The sequence below is a fragment of the Rattus norvegicus genome, chromosome 3 (genome assembly GCF_036323735.1).
Source record: "Rattus norvegicus strain BN/NHsdMcwi chromosome 3, GRCr8, whole genome shotgun sequence".
NCBI lineage: Eukaryota > Metazoa > Chordata > Mammalia > Rodentia > Muridae > Rattus > Rattus norvegicus.
The window spans coordinates 36597936-36612507 of record NC_086021.1 but is presented as its reverse complement, the minus strand read 5'-3'; the positions used below and the strand labels follow the sequence as shown (position 1 = coordinate 36612507).

Genomic DNA, 14572 nt, shown 5'->3' with positions numbered 1-14572 from the left:
AGAAGGATTGTTCATCGGAAGCAGTCTCACTATGTAGTCCTGGCCTTGAATTGGCAGAGATCTGAGGCAGAATGATCACTCCAAGCCTACGAGTTTGAGACCAGACTGGGCAAGACTCCGTCTCAAAAAACAAAACAAAACAAAACAACAAAAACAAAAAAAACAAAACCAGGCGCTCGGCAGAGGAATGAGCCTGTTACAGACACCAACCCGGTCCTCTCTAACCTCCTGACCTAGAAGAAATGCACATTTCTGTTGTGTAAGCCACCCCGGCCTGGGCTGAAACGTCAGTGGGGGCAGGGTGGGGTGAGGGGCTGGTCTCAGTCTCAAAGAACCTGAGGTTCCAACCCCATGTGTACTGTGAGTCTCATGGTGTGTATCACGCCAGCACTGGGGGGTCAAGGCGGAGGAACACAGCAAGCACAGCAAGTTCAAGGCCAGCCCAGGTTAAGTATCAAGACTCTGTCACAAAAGAGGCTAGGATGGGCAAAACCACTGACTTGAGAACATACAGCTAGGGGACAGTTAAATGGGGCTGGAACCCAGGACCTCCTTAGTCTAGGCAGAGCCAAGGACAGAGCAGGACATGGACTCCAAGCCCAGGACAGAGTAAGTGCCCCAGCTGCCTCCTGACACCCCCACCACTCCAGGAATGCAGTGTGTGAAGGGGGCCCTAGCTAGGCTGGCAGCCAACCAGCTTGGCCTCCTTTCCCCGCCCCATCCACCCCCACTTCCTGGCAGGGCCAGGAGTGAGCAATTCCAGGCTCCACGAATTCCAGGCCCAGCCTCAACGGGGGAGGAAGCAGAGAACTTTCTCACAGTCCTGGGGTGGAGGGAAGGACCAGCCTAAGGCTGGAACCAGCCTTGTCAGTTTCTGCAGGGGGGAAGAGAGCTGGCCTGGGGGTGGGGCTTTCTGTCACATTCTTGTATGTCCTGTCCAGTCCATCACACACATAACCTTCCAGCTTGCTGTGTGCCAGACTGAAGGCTCACAGGTCTGTCTGAACCAGCTGATCCCTCCCCACACCTCCATTTCCCAGTCCCTACTCTATTATTCCTCTAGGGAACTGAGTGGTGTCTCCTCCCTACTCAGTCTGTCCTGGCTCTTCCCCTACCTGGCCTGGGGTCCCCTACTCTGCCATAGCAAGTAAGACCTGAGAACCTGCAGAGGACTCATGGGCCAACAAGAAAGGAGGGTGTCCCAGGCCAGGCAGCCAGAACCTGAGCCAGAGCCACAGGGACCTGGGAACAGGAGCTCTTTGTGGGCAGCAGGGCAGGGCCCAGCCCAGGTGGCAGGGCTTGGCCTGGCTGAAGAACTGGTTGCCTCCCATCCGACAGATGCCAGAGGGTGGAAGCCTCTCTAGAGAGGTGGGGTGAGCTGGGTTCAGCCCAGGTGCCCACGCTTCCCTCACTACCAGGTAGAGCTGTGCCTGAGAGAAAGCAAGGTGAAACTGCTCTGGGCGTCCCTCTGCCTCTGAGACCACATCACCAGGTCAGGACTATTCCTTCTTCAGGGGCAGAAAGACCCTCACTACCTCATACTGGGGGACCATCCTAAACTTTTCTAATTCCTCAGGACTATATAAGGCCCTTCTAGACCTGGCCTGAGGGCCCCCCTCTGGCCTCACTTCACACATCCCCACTGCATCTGTCTCCCTGTCTTCTTATCCCCCCCCACACACACTCACACACACACACAGAGTACTGTCCCCATTCCCAGCCACCCTTTATGGGAGCCACAGCCTCTTACGGGGAGCACTTACCCACCCGTGCCCATCAGTGGAGCCTACCCCTTCACCTCCTCCCTCCACGCAGGGAAGCACCTCCCCCCGCATATCCCCCAGTGCCCAGCACAAAGGACACCATCCTGGTAGCTCATCTGTGGCCCCTCTGTCTCCATCACACAGCTCGCTGTATGTGGGCAGGGTGCATGCACTGTCCCCCTTTCATAAACTCAGAAGAGAGGCCATAAATGATAGCAGACACATGAGTGAGCTGAAAGGTCAGAGCCGAAGTTTACAAAGGAGGGAAGGAGAGAGGAACCTTCTAGATAAGCTCGTGCAAAGAAGGAAACTACATTGTTAGAAATATTTTGATGTGTAATGTGAGAGGATCCCAGTGTAGCCCAGGCTATTCTAGAATCACTACATAGCCCAGGCTAGCCTGGAACTCAGAGATCCTCCAGAAACCATTATATCCAGCTGTCAAAAAAATCTTGACCAAGCACAAGCAGACTCCTGCTACAGTACCCTCAAATACACAAGGGACCCTCATCACTGTTTTAGTTAGAACCCAAGAGGGAAGTCAGTCTCTATGCACGTTAACCCTGGTTGCAATTGTGACAGGGGTTAGAATCACGGTGGGAACAAACCTCTGGGCACATCTGTGAGGAAGTTTCTAGAGTAGGCTAGCTGAGGTGGGAGTCACCCTAATACGGGTGGCGCCCTATGGGCTGGGCTTCCAGACTGAATGAGGAGAAAGGAGGGGACAGCAGCCTCCAGCCCTCTCTGCTTTCTGACTATAAATGCAGTGTGAGCGGCTGGCTCATGTACATGCCACCCCTCACCCCCACGCACACACAGTGAACTACACGCACCCTGAAATGAAAGACAAAATAAACCTCTTCTTACTTTAAGTTACTTTTAGGGGGTATTTTTGTTTCTGCAGCAACACTAATACCTACTATAGTCTCCTAACACCAATTGCTAGAAAGTGGCAAAATCCGGGCAGTGGAGCACATGCCTTTAATCCCAGCACTCAGGAGGCAGAGGCAGAGGCAGGTGGATCTCTGTAAGTTCGAGGCCAGCCTGGCAAAATCAAGATGATTTTGGGATTGGGGTCCACGGAATCAATAAGCACAGCTCTCCGAGAACAGTTCTGCAACGTTACCTTGGCAACACAGAAGTATTTCATCAAGGAAGAAGCTTAAGAGTGATAAACAGCCTCAGCAGGGAAATGAGAGCAGAACCTAGAGCAGGACCGCCATTCCGCAGCCAACCACTAGGTGTCGCCATCCAGCACATTAGCAAGCACTGCCGCCTGCAGGCGTCTCACCGTTGTTGCAGTGTCGGACGCAATCCTGAAGCACCGCCTGCCACTTGTCCTGTTCCGCTTCAGTCATCATGCAGAAGTAATAGTGCCGGGCATACGGATGCCACAGGATGAGAGGGAACTGCGTTGGGCACTTAAGGATGGGGGTGGAGCCTGATTTCGACGTGGTCCCTGTAGAGACATGAACAGCTGCCGCTGAGGTCTAGGCTCAGGCTTAGAGATGGCCGCCCTGTCCTGGGGACACAGCATCAGCAAGGAAGCAGCTGGCCTTCCTTTGACCCCATGGCCCAGCCACAGTAACTGAGAAACCTGGCATCGGTGTGGAGTCTCTTCCTAGAGCTAGAAGTAGGTTTTATCCACCTTGCTTGTGTATAAGACACTATGACGAGTCAGGCCTCTAGCTCACTACCGTCTTGAGTTTCTCTTCAAATTTCAATGGCAGAAGCCAAGCTGGTGGTTTAAATATCCAGGGAAGGAGGAAGGCATGTGGGCAAACAAAATAAATACAAAGGAATTTTTCTCTATCTCCTTGGCTCTCTCAGATAGTTTAGATCCAGATAACAGGCCCTGGGCTCACCACTGTGGTCAGTAATAGGGCAGTAACAGCTGTGCATGGTCCAGCTCTGGGTGGCTGCGATTGGCTAGCTGCTCACGGCAGCTCACATGGGACCCTCAGGCCCTCTCAGCGCCAGGGTTCAATTGATGCTCAGGAACCTGATATCAGGGGAGGAGGGGCTTAAAAGGACAGAGAATCAGTCCTGGAATCCAGGAAGCTGGACTCCTACCCAGCACCTTCTGCCACATTAACCTCAGGTGGGGACTGTGTAAGACTCTGGAAGCCTCAGCAGGCTGAGAGGAACAGGAAGAAACCCTTGGCATCTGCATTGCAAGGTTACCATCATCTGTCCCCAGGCACACATGCGTCTGGGTCTATACACAGCCTGGAGCAAACTCCACGTTGCGGGCCTTTAGAGCCTTCCCTTTGAGGGCTCCGGTTGTTCAAGAGATCTGTAGGCATCCTAAGTCCTGCTGGTTACCCTGCAGAATGGGGCCCAAACAATGGGCTCAGGTCACCCCCTTCCCTGGCCAATCCTTAGGCCTCCATAGGACAGTATGGCTGGAGACCACTGATCCTCTACCTGGTAGGGAATTCCCCACAAGCTCCAGGTACTGGTCGAGAGAGGTGAGAACCTTGTAGCCAGCACTGTTGATGACGGCCCGGGGTGGTATCTGCCGCTCATAGGCCTGAAGAGAGAGCAAGAGAAATGGGACCTCAGGGTTGAGAATGTAACCAAGCACAAACCTCACTTGCAGCTGGCCCCAGGGGCTACTCAGCTCTTGTTCAAGGTTTGGGGGACACTGGATGAAGGAGGAGCAGACACATGAAATGTTCAGCGTGGTGCCTTAGCATGTTAGGACCACTGCTGGGGCAGCTGTTAGCCTCTGTGACGGCTGTCACTAACGCCTCTGTGACCGGTGAGTCTGCATTGTCCCTTACATATCAGACACTGCGCTGGGGACACTGTATGCTTCGTTTCACGGGAGGTGGCTCCTCTCCAATTCACACAGACAGGAAGTAGATGTTGGCTATGAACCAGGGCTGTCCCCAGAACCCAAGGTCTTGGACCACTGCCTTGAGCTACTGGCTCCAAATGTCTAGGTTCTAAGCGTGACAGTGTTTCAAAGGAGACACAGAGTGGGCAGCTTTCTTTGATGCAAAGGGACCGGAACTCTGCCCACTAGGGGGCAGACAGATCTACTCTGAAACAGGTCAGACAGGCTCGCCTTTAGGGCGGCGCTGGAGAAATGTTTGGCCGATGAAATAAAGTCTGTAATATAAGCAGGTGGGACTTCCTGGAGGGGCCCAAAGCAAAGGCGAGTCACAGTCAGTCCCCACCTCTTCTCAGACACATCAGGGCGGGGGCAGGGGAGGGAGATTTCAGGAACCCCATCCCGAGATTCGACGGAGGGCCAGACTGCACAGCAACTGGAGCCAGGTCTGGGAGAGGCGGGAAGGCAAGCCAGGAGGGAGACAGAGGCAGGCAGAGGGTGGGCTCTGTGGTGATGGAGGGATTTGGTGGGTCTTGGGAGTGACCAGAGAGGGAGATGGTCTCAAGAAGGGTTGATGAGGTGGACGCCTGGACGTAGGATGAGAGATGACTGAGAGTCTCCAAGGCCAAGCAGACTTGGAGAAGTGCAGAAGGATCAGAGATGTTGCTTTGGACCTGGAACGTCCAGGGAGAGATAGCCTGAGGTAGGCCTGAAGGGGAGGCATGGCGTCTGGAGCGTCAGACGGTGGAATGGGAGTTGCTGGGTAAGCACTAGGTAAGTGGGCTGGAGAGGGCTCAGTGGTTAAGAGCACTACCTTCTCCTCCCGAGGACGTAAGCTCAGTTCCCAGCACCCACAAAGCACTCACACCTGTCTGTAACTCCAGTTCCAGAGGATCTGATGCCCTCACACAGACACACATGCAGGCAAAACAGTGACATACATGAAATAAAAGGAGCCTGGAGGGGGCGACAGGCTCGCCCTGAACTCACCACTTTGTTCTCATACAGCACCAGCCCATAGTTATGGGGCACCAGGCTGAAGCGGTTTCTCCACTTCTTATTGTCTTCCTGGTACTGGAAAAGGTTCCCGGAGAAGATGATGCGTTCATCCAGGGGCACCTGTGGGCAGGAGGGAACAGGGGAGGTCACAACAAGGTGGGAGCACAGCCACCAGTGCCTGCATTGTAACTCCTCATGCAGCACACACACACACACACATCACCACCACCACCACCACCACCACCACCACCACCACCACCACCACCACCACCACCACTAAATCCTAAATCCCTGGCCTCATCAGGACCCCAAAGCTAGGCTGCACTGTACCACTGCACAGATGAAGAAGGCCTGAGGTTCAAATAGGATACGAGTGGAACCCATTCTAGACATTTATTCAGAGCTATATGAGCCCACTTTTTCCTGGTCCTGGGGAGGGAACTGGGGAGCACCTGCCACTGTTACCCAGGGCTTTCACCTAGCTGGAGGACACAACCACAGGCCTAATGCTTGGGGAAGCCTCTGCCCAGCTCTGGCCCTCAGTTTCCCCTCAGCGCAATGAAGACTTGAACTTGTATCCAGAGCTTCCCAGCTCAGCCAAGCCAGCATCCCTGAGTCTGGGTAGGGAGAGATGTTGGGTCAGCATCCAGGCAGAGAGGTGACCCGTGTGGGCTGCAGACACGCTCAGACGGTCCTATGCAACTCCACAAAGACGTGGGGGACTGCAGCGGCCTGTTCCCTCATCTGTGTGTAGCTGACTGAGGCAGGCACTGGGCAAAGCACTCAGGAGCAGGCAAACAGTGGCCACATCAGAAATGTGCCAGAGTGCAGGAGACACACTCCCAGCTTCCGGACTGATCTGAACATTGGCAGGGGTGTTGAGTCGGGGGCAGGGGTGTTGGGGGTGGTTTACACCAAGGGTGGGAGCTCCAGCTGAAGCTACAGAGGTCAAGGAAGCTTCTGGAAGGGAGGTACAGAAGCTGCAATGGACTATGGGAACCAGGAGAATCGAAAGAACTCCAGTTCTGGGCAAGTTCTGTTTATTCTATGATAAACACGGTGCCAGTTACAAAACGGACCGAGTGTTGGATGTATCGATGGGAGAAATTGTGACTCTGAGCCCACAGGCTCAGGCCTCCAGTGTCTGTGGCTCTTGCCCCTCCTTCTGCCTTCTTCCCTGGCTCCTTTCCCTAGCTGCCCCCTGCTGCTCCTCAGGGGAAAGCTTCCCTCTTAAAGGAGAGCCCATTGTGCTCAAACAATAGAACCAGCTTCCTCTCAAGAGGAAAATATTTACAGGAAAAAAATGGGTCTGCTCCCCTCCCCCACCGTGGATTTTGCCCAAGTCGGAAGGCTCCCACTTGGTGGTCTATATTTAGACTTCTGAAACCCAGTCCTCCATTCTGTCTTTTCTAGAAAGAGCAGCCAGGGTTTTCCTAACACCCTGGGAAGACCCCGCCCCGCTAGCTTAGCTGGGCATCTGTGGGACGGAAGGCCCTGGGAGTAGGGACAGCCGTACAGTGAATGCAGAAGCAAAGCCTGGACCCCTCCTCCAAGCATAGCCCCCAGATCCTGAGCCATCTCCCCAGGCTGCCTGGTTGCCGGCTTAGATTTTATTTTAAAGATTTTTTTCAAAGGTAAGCTGAGGTGTTACAACCAAGCCTATAATCCCAGATTCAAGAGGGAGGTAGAGGCAGGGGGACCAGAAACCCTAAGGTCGTCCTCTACTGCAAACGGAGTTTGAGGTTAGCCCGGGCTACAGCAGACCCTATCTCAAAATGGGAAAATTAGGTTTATCAAATGACAGGGTCCTATTTTGAGCAGAAGGCCTGCAGGAGGTGCAAAATATTTCAGATCCTACCTGACCGCTGAAGAAGTGACTCCCCTCAGTATCCTAGTGACCCCTAGAGCAGGGAGTGGGCAAGAGGCTGAGAAAAAGTCTATCACAAAACAGCCATTGACTGTTCTGCTTGCTGGGGCGGGAGGTGACTCGGCTGTTGTACTGTGTGTAGCCCAGACTGGCCCTGAACGTGGCTGTGCTGGCCTCGGCCTCCTGAGTGCCGGGATGACAGGCTGCCACCTCACCCAGACCAGTATGCCCTTATTACGGCTGTGACTGTTTCTTTAGAAAATGACTGTGATCATTCTGTGACTGACATCATTTCCCTTCTATCATGACTTCACGTGGTGGTCAGTCTCATGAGACACCAAGGTCCTTTCAGGGACCCTGAGCGACTTCAGGCCATTGCTCTGGCTACATAGCCTGTTTATCGGAATGAGCACACAGCCCTGTGAGTGTGACAAGTCAAACACAGAAAATGCTTAACACAACACCGGCTCCCACTCGCCCTGGGCTCTTGGGAACGGGACTGCCTATACTGTTGGTTTTTGTTTGGTTTTGCTCTTGTTTTAAGACAGGGTCCTAGGATATAGCCCTCCTTGGCCTGGTGCTTACTCTGTAGCCTAGGCTAGCCTTTCCTCAGCTCCCCAAATACTGGGATTACAGGCTGTGTCACCACACTGGACTTGCCTGTGACCTTCGTTTTAGATAGGAAAAGTAGCTTAGGTCCTGCTCATCTGGGCTGAACTCAAGCCCCCCTTTCCTTGTTACATGGCAGGGGCACAGCTGCCAGGCCTGAGACCAGGCCACATCCAAACACCTCTGCTGTACAGTCAGTCCTGACACCCCGAGCAGAAACAAACAGCCCAACCTTTCTCTCTTCCCAGGGCAGGCTGCAGACGGGGAGAAAGGATGGTGGGCTAGACATCTAAGCCAGCTCTGTCTGCCTCCCCAGCCTGGCCCTATAACTCTGGGTTAAGTTTGGGGCTTTGGAAAGAAGGCCTTAAGTCTGTCAGTCCCTTCCTTCTATCTGTCACTCTCTTCTCACTGTCCACCCCTCCCAGCCCTCGGGCCTTGTTGAAGCAGCCCTCCTCCAGACCAGTAGACTCTGGTGTCTGGATCCGCCCAGTCATCTGCCTAGCTCCCACCTTATCCTGTAAACAGCCACTGCTCACTGTCACCTTGACTGTTTGTTTGTAGAACTATAAAAGCCCACGTAGCCTTAGCACCTGACCCTGCTGCCAGCACAGTCAGCAGCAAAACTTCTCCTCAGAGAGCCCCGAGGACAGCCACTTGCCTACCCTCTGCCTCAAGTTGGGTAACTCAGCAGCCAAACCCACCCTAGCCTGTCACCTCCAGGCCTGTCACAAGGGTCCCCACTCCAGGCCAGTCTGACACCCCAGGGTAGATCCAGGTAGCTTCCTCAGCAAACCCAACCCTAACGCTAATGACAGGGCAATAAACGATGAGGTCAGGGAAAGCATCTGCTCTCACAGTCCTGAGGGGAGGGAACCTAAAGCATGTGGCCTGGGACAGTGTCAATGGCTCTGTGAGGCAGGGACCACTCCACTTCCACTCTGGAGGGGAGGAAGCAGGACTAGGGCTTTGTCACATCTCTCTTGACAGGTGTGTAGCCTGAGCTGTCAAGACTGCAGAATGCAGTTGTGACAATGAAGAGGTTGCACTGTCAGTGGGGGAGGGGAGACACTGTCAGTGAGGGAGGGTGGCACTGTCAGTGGGGGAGGGTGGCACTGTCAGTGGGGGAGGGTGGCACTGTCAGTGGGGGAGGGTGGCACTGGCAGTGGGGGAGGGAGGCACTGTCAGTGGAGGAGGGTGCCACTGTCAGTGGGAGAGGGAGGCACTGTCAGTGGAGGAGGGTGCCACTGGCAATGGGGGAGGGTGCCACTGGCAATGGGGGAGGGTGCCACTGGAAGTGGGGACTAAGAAGCAAGTAAGGGGAGGTTATGCTCAACTAATGAAGGCCCTTAGAGACCAGACCAGCAGCATAGGGAAACTAAGGCCCATAGCAAAAGGGGAGCAGAACCCAGGCTGAACCCTCTCTATGCCTCTCACCTTGCGCCAGAGCAGCTGTGCCTGCGGAGGCCCGGTGCCCTCAATCTCATGGCGCATGCTGTTGAAGAGGGAGACACCATACTGGTCCTCATAGAAACGAAGGAACTCTCTCAGGATCTTCTCAGTTTTCTCTGGAAAGGAAAGATGCATGAGAGTGTAAGGTCGCCACAGACAGACAGCTAGGGAATCAGGCCTGCAAAGTCCCACAGGAAAAACCGTCCACACAAAGCACAAATACCCTTTCACCCAAATTGGGGCTGGTCACCTTGTTCTCTCGCACCCTAGACAAGGGCTTTGGTCATGAGCTGTCTGCACAAGGTAGGTACCCACTCCTGACAGGAAGCTGGTCAGTGGCCGCACACAGAAAACCACACCCAACAGGCCTAAGAGAGATTTAGCCTCACCAGTGACCAAACCAGAACCAAGTGGGGAAGACTCCATTTTTCCTGGGTGGGCAGGGGTGTGGTGAGAGCGGCCAGGGCCCCAAAGGTGGCCGAGTGCTCACACCTAGGATACCCTGCAGGTGGAGCAAGCACCAGGTAACCGTGCAGTGCAGAACCAACCAGCACAAACCTGTTCTCCCAGGACAGAAGCCAGGCCACGCTGGAAGTGACTGGCAAACCCTATGACTGCGGAAAGTAACAGTCTCATAGGCTGAGCCCAGTCTCTGAACAAAAAACGATTCCTACCTGGGAAAAGGAACTGGTGAGGGAAAGACAGAGAGGCAGCAGGCTCTGGCCTCGGGGCATGGGGTCAGATAAGCCTCCTCACTTTCAGACATTTGAGTCATTTACTCGTGATTCAAATACATCTTGAATTTATCTACCAAGTTAACCTCTTCTTCTCCTCTCCTTCTCCTTCTTTGAGACAAGATCTCATGACGTCAGGTCGGCCTCTCTCTACACAGTGGACGATGACTTTGAACTCCTGATCCTCCAGGTATGGGCCACCAAGCCCTGTTCATGAGTCAGGGATCAAACGCTGAGATCTGCTAAGTACATTCCACAATGGGCTACAGCCCCAGTCCAGCTTGCCCTTCCTAGCTGTTGCTTATCTGGTTTCAGAACAGAGAAGGGTGGGTCTGTGCTCTCCAGAACAGGCAGCAGGCAGCAGGCTTGGTATTAACCCTGCCTGCGTCTTCCTGTTGACAAATGGGGAAACTGAGACACCAAGAGGGCTCAGAAGAGGAACCTCCCAGCCCTAAAAAGCCACCCTAGAATCTCAACCTGGGGTTTATGAAGCTTCGCTCCCTGGGCCTCAGTTTCTCTACACACTGAGAGGGCTAGAGGCAAGGACAGACCAACCTGTCACAATCTTGGATTACAAGTTCTAAAGACCTGGTCCCTCATCCGGACCTCATGCCCATCTGCAGGTCCCTAGAGTCAGTGGCCCAAGACAAAGAGAGGACTCTCAGTGGGTCTGTGAGGCAGGGCCCACGTCATGGAAGGAAACTGAGAGGTTCCTTCTTTGGCACAAAGTCACACAGAGGGTGGGTGATGGAACTGGGGTGTAACCCTGGGACCCAGCCAGGAGCTCGTGGCCCAGGAGAACCCAGGGCTCCCCCTGACATTACAATGCTCAGTGTCTGGTCTGCACCGCCAAGCCTACCTCAGGGACAGGAGAGAGGGGCAAGGGCTTTGGGGGCAGCTCACCCGCCCCTCCACAAAGCTAGCCCACCACACAGGCTTTTCTGGAATGAGGTGGTGTCTGGCCAGATTCTGATTTGGGGGGAGGGAGGAATGCATTCGCAGCGCCTGTTTGGTGAAAACCCTGAGGAACAACAGTCCCTCTGAGAGCGAGGGGATAACAACGCAGGGGAAGGGGGAGGGTGGGGGATGACCACAGGACAGGCAACCCCGGGGCTACTGCTGACAGGTGCTAACCCCAGGCGGTGCACAGCTTCCTGAGAGCGGGAAATGGTACCACTATGTTCCAGGTGAAGGAGGCTTAGTGGACCGACCACTCCTTGCCCAGGGTTTGGCCTTGACTTCCTGCAAGCAATGAGTGTCCTGCCAACATGGCGGCTTAGAGCTTCAGCCACAGCTCTGAGGCCCAACCTAGGCCACAGATGCCCACCATCAAACTGAGCATTGTCACAATAATGGCAAATCTGTGTGCCCAATGCCAGGCCAAGCTCGGGAGGAAGCTGCCATATACGAGAAAATAAAGACGTGAACTTGGGTCTGTCCCGCACAGGGCAACTCTCAGCTACTGGGCGAATGTCTAGGGAGAGCTGTGCTCCAAAGGGCATACTGGGCTGACCTGTGAGGGAAGCAAGGAGAGTGAAGATGAGCCAGGTGAAGATCAGTCACGTCCCACCACCCCATCCAGGGTGTCTGAGACAAGGGTGTGCAGTCGAAGAAGGTTCTAGAAGCATCAGAAGAACCATGACAAATGGAAGCCAGCAAGAGGCTGCATCTCAGCTCCCTAGACCAAGGCACTGACTGGGCTCGAGTAGCCAGGACCACCCACGGGCCTGGGATGAAAGGCAGTCTGTCTGTCCACACAAAAGTGAGCATAAGTTACCCAAGTAAGCTCAGTAGAGGAGAGGGGAAACCACGGGGTCCAAGGAAAGAGTAGAATGGGGGCGGGGACACATCCCCATTAAATGATGTGAGGAAAGAGGGCTCATGTACCCAAGAACAGAGTGCTAGCCCGGAACCCCGCACCTGACTGCAAGCCTACTCTGCACTCCCCACAATTTGACCTCAGGAACCAGAGTGAACTGGACCCGAATCTGGCAAACCCTTTTGCAAGCTGATCTTCCAGAACCAACCAATACGTGAGGGGCAGGACCCGCTCACTACATGTCTGCTTTCAGTTCTGAAGCAGATGGGATGGGATGGGGCAGGGTACGATGGCAGCTAATGTACAAACCTCACACGGGTGGTGGTGGGAGGGGCGGGGCCGCATAACAGGAGCTTAACTAAGGGAAAGGACCGCAGGGAGTGCACTAATGGCTAATGGTTATGGAGCAAAGATAAGAATGTGTGGGCGTGGGAGGTTGGGGGGCAGCAACAGGACCCACGGGCAATGCCAGGCAAGTGGCAGGAAGCGTGATAATCTGTGAGCTGGCACCACCCCAGGAAGAGCTGGCAGAGGATGACAGTGGTGGACAGAATCACGAAAGAGGCTTGGCACGGAAGGCCACAGGCACACTCTGGAGAGATGTGCCAGTCAGACAGAAAAGAACTGCCACTCGGCTGACGGGTCAAGGAAGTGCTCCCAAAACACAAAGGGTAAAGAATCAGGATTTGGGGGACAAAGGAGGCCCCAAAGGTCAGCAGCACTCCATGGGGTTCTAACCTAGACTTAAGCCTCTCATGGGCACATAGGAGACTTGAGTAGGTACCATGGGCCTACAAAATGCCTTCTCTTCCTGTCTACTGGGCTCTGTAACCCAAGCCCAGGCAGTCCCCTTTCCTTAGGGGCCCTTCACAGTAGCAATCCCACAAATGCTACTTAGTAACCCTTTAGAGAAAGTGTCTAACTGTATACTCCAGGTTGGCCTGAAACTCACTGTGTAGCCCAGGATGGCCTGTAATCCATAGCAATCTGCTCCACCCTATTGGGGTCACAAGCAGCTGTCACAGCTTCTACTTTTGTTCCCCTGTTGCACAAGCTCCAGGGGGCTGCCAGGACTCTGACTCAGCATCCAACCTAGGTACCTGCAGGTACCACCTAGAGCTCTGGGCAGACCTCTCTCCACACCCGCCCACATCAGCTTCAAGTCTCCTCACGGCCTCTGGAGACATCCCAGTGCATGGGTTTGAGGTAGACACTAAGTAGGGTTTCCAAGGCCAAGGCTCGCCACTCTGAACCAGAAAGGGTGACGGGCTCACCAGACCACAGAAGATGGGGGCAGTTAGGATCTGAGTGGGCTCTGCCCACTGCCCACAGAACCTCAGAGGGCAGTGGAGAGGCAAGTTGTGGCCAACCTCAGGGACCCTGGGCCCAGAACCTAGAGGCTAGTTCAACGCTATAGATGCTTGGGTGGGGCAGTCTGTGGGCGTGGGCTGGCCTCACCAGACACTGTTGCTGGAGGAGCAGTGGGACCTGCAAACTGATGGGCCCGCCTTCTAGCTGCCAGCTGCCAGGTGAGAGTGAGGTGGGGGCTGCCCAGTTCTCTTAGACCCTCAAGTTCTTCATTTAGAAACCATGCATCCCAGAGCCGCTTCACAGGGCCAGAAGGGGCAGGCGGCAGGCAGTGCCACACAGCCCAGGGCACCAAAAACACTAGCCTTAATTATACCAGTGCTCAGTGTGCAACTATAGGGCAAATGGTGGGGCTGGGCTATTTATTACCAGGTATAACTTTTATAGCTTGAAAAAAAACCAATAAAGACTTAAAAAAAAAAACAAAAGAAAAGAAAGAAAGGAAGAAAGAAAGAGAGAAACAAACAAACAAACCCAAAGATCAGGCAAAATGGGAGTTAAGGAAGTAGAGTGTGTCCCCAGTGTGCACACTCAAGATCCCGTCCCCAACCTGGGCTGGGTACCCCATCGCTGCTCCCCTCTGCCAGCACTATCCCTCAGACCTGGGCTCACCTCACACTGACGCTGGGCTACCCGTCTCTGCCTCCAGCACACAGATTTTTCGGCTGGCCCCGGGAGAATGTGTTACATACAAATTCCCACTTCCCAGGTTACAAGGAGAGGCTCAGGTTAGAATGTTCCACTGTGAGGCAACAGAAAACAAAATTGCCCATGTGGGTCATCCCAGGGTTCCTGCCTGGTTCTCTCTCACCCTGAGGACAGCTGGAAAATCCAGAACTGGGCTGAAGGTTCTGTCAGGGCAGCCTCTGGGCATCAGAGCTGCAGGCATTGGTCTCTAGACCATCTCTAAAGAAGGGAGGGCACTCCACTGAGCTCTGAAAATGCTGTTCCCTGGACAGGGATCCAGAACAAATAGTGTTCTCCCCACCCTACCCCCGCACGCACGATCTCATGTTGAAGAACTCAGTCTTAAAGTGAGCCAGTTGAGTATGGAGTCATGAGAGTCTTGACGCAGCTAGAGACATCAAGAGCTGCACCATGGTCAAGGGTGAGCCAGAGAGACGG

The 14572-nt window shown here is 54.2% G+C and overlaps 1 protein-coding gene across 1 annotated transcript in view; it reads right to left on the bottom strand.

Annotated features, from left to right (window-relative positions):
• Positions 1–14572, bottom strand: part of Niban2 (niban apoptosis regulator 2) — a 49613-nt gene that overhangs the window by 9461 nt on the left and 25580 nt on the right. The window contains exons 2-5 of the mRNA NM_001109885.1: positions 9512–9642; positions 5593–5721; positions 4191–4296; positions 3055–3222 (exon numbers count right to left, since the gene is read on the bottom strand). Coding sequence (NP_001103355.1) covers positions 3055–3222; positions 4191–4296; positions 5593–5721; positions 9512–9642 — 534 coding nt within the window. The remainder of the gene's footprint in view (positions 1–3054; positions 3223–4190; positions 4297–5592; positions 5722–9511; positions 9643–14572) is intronic.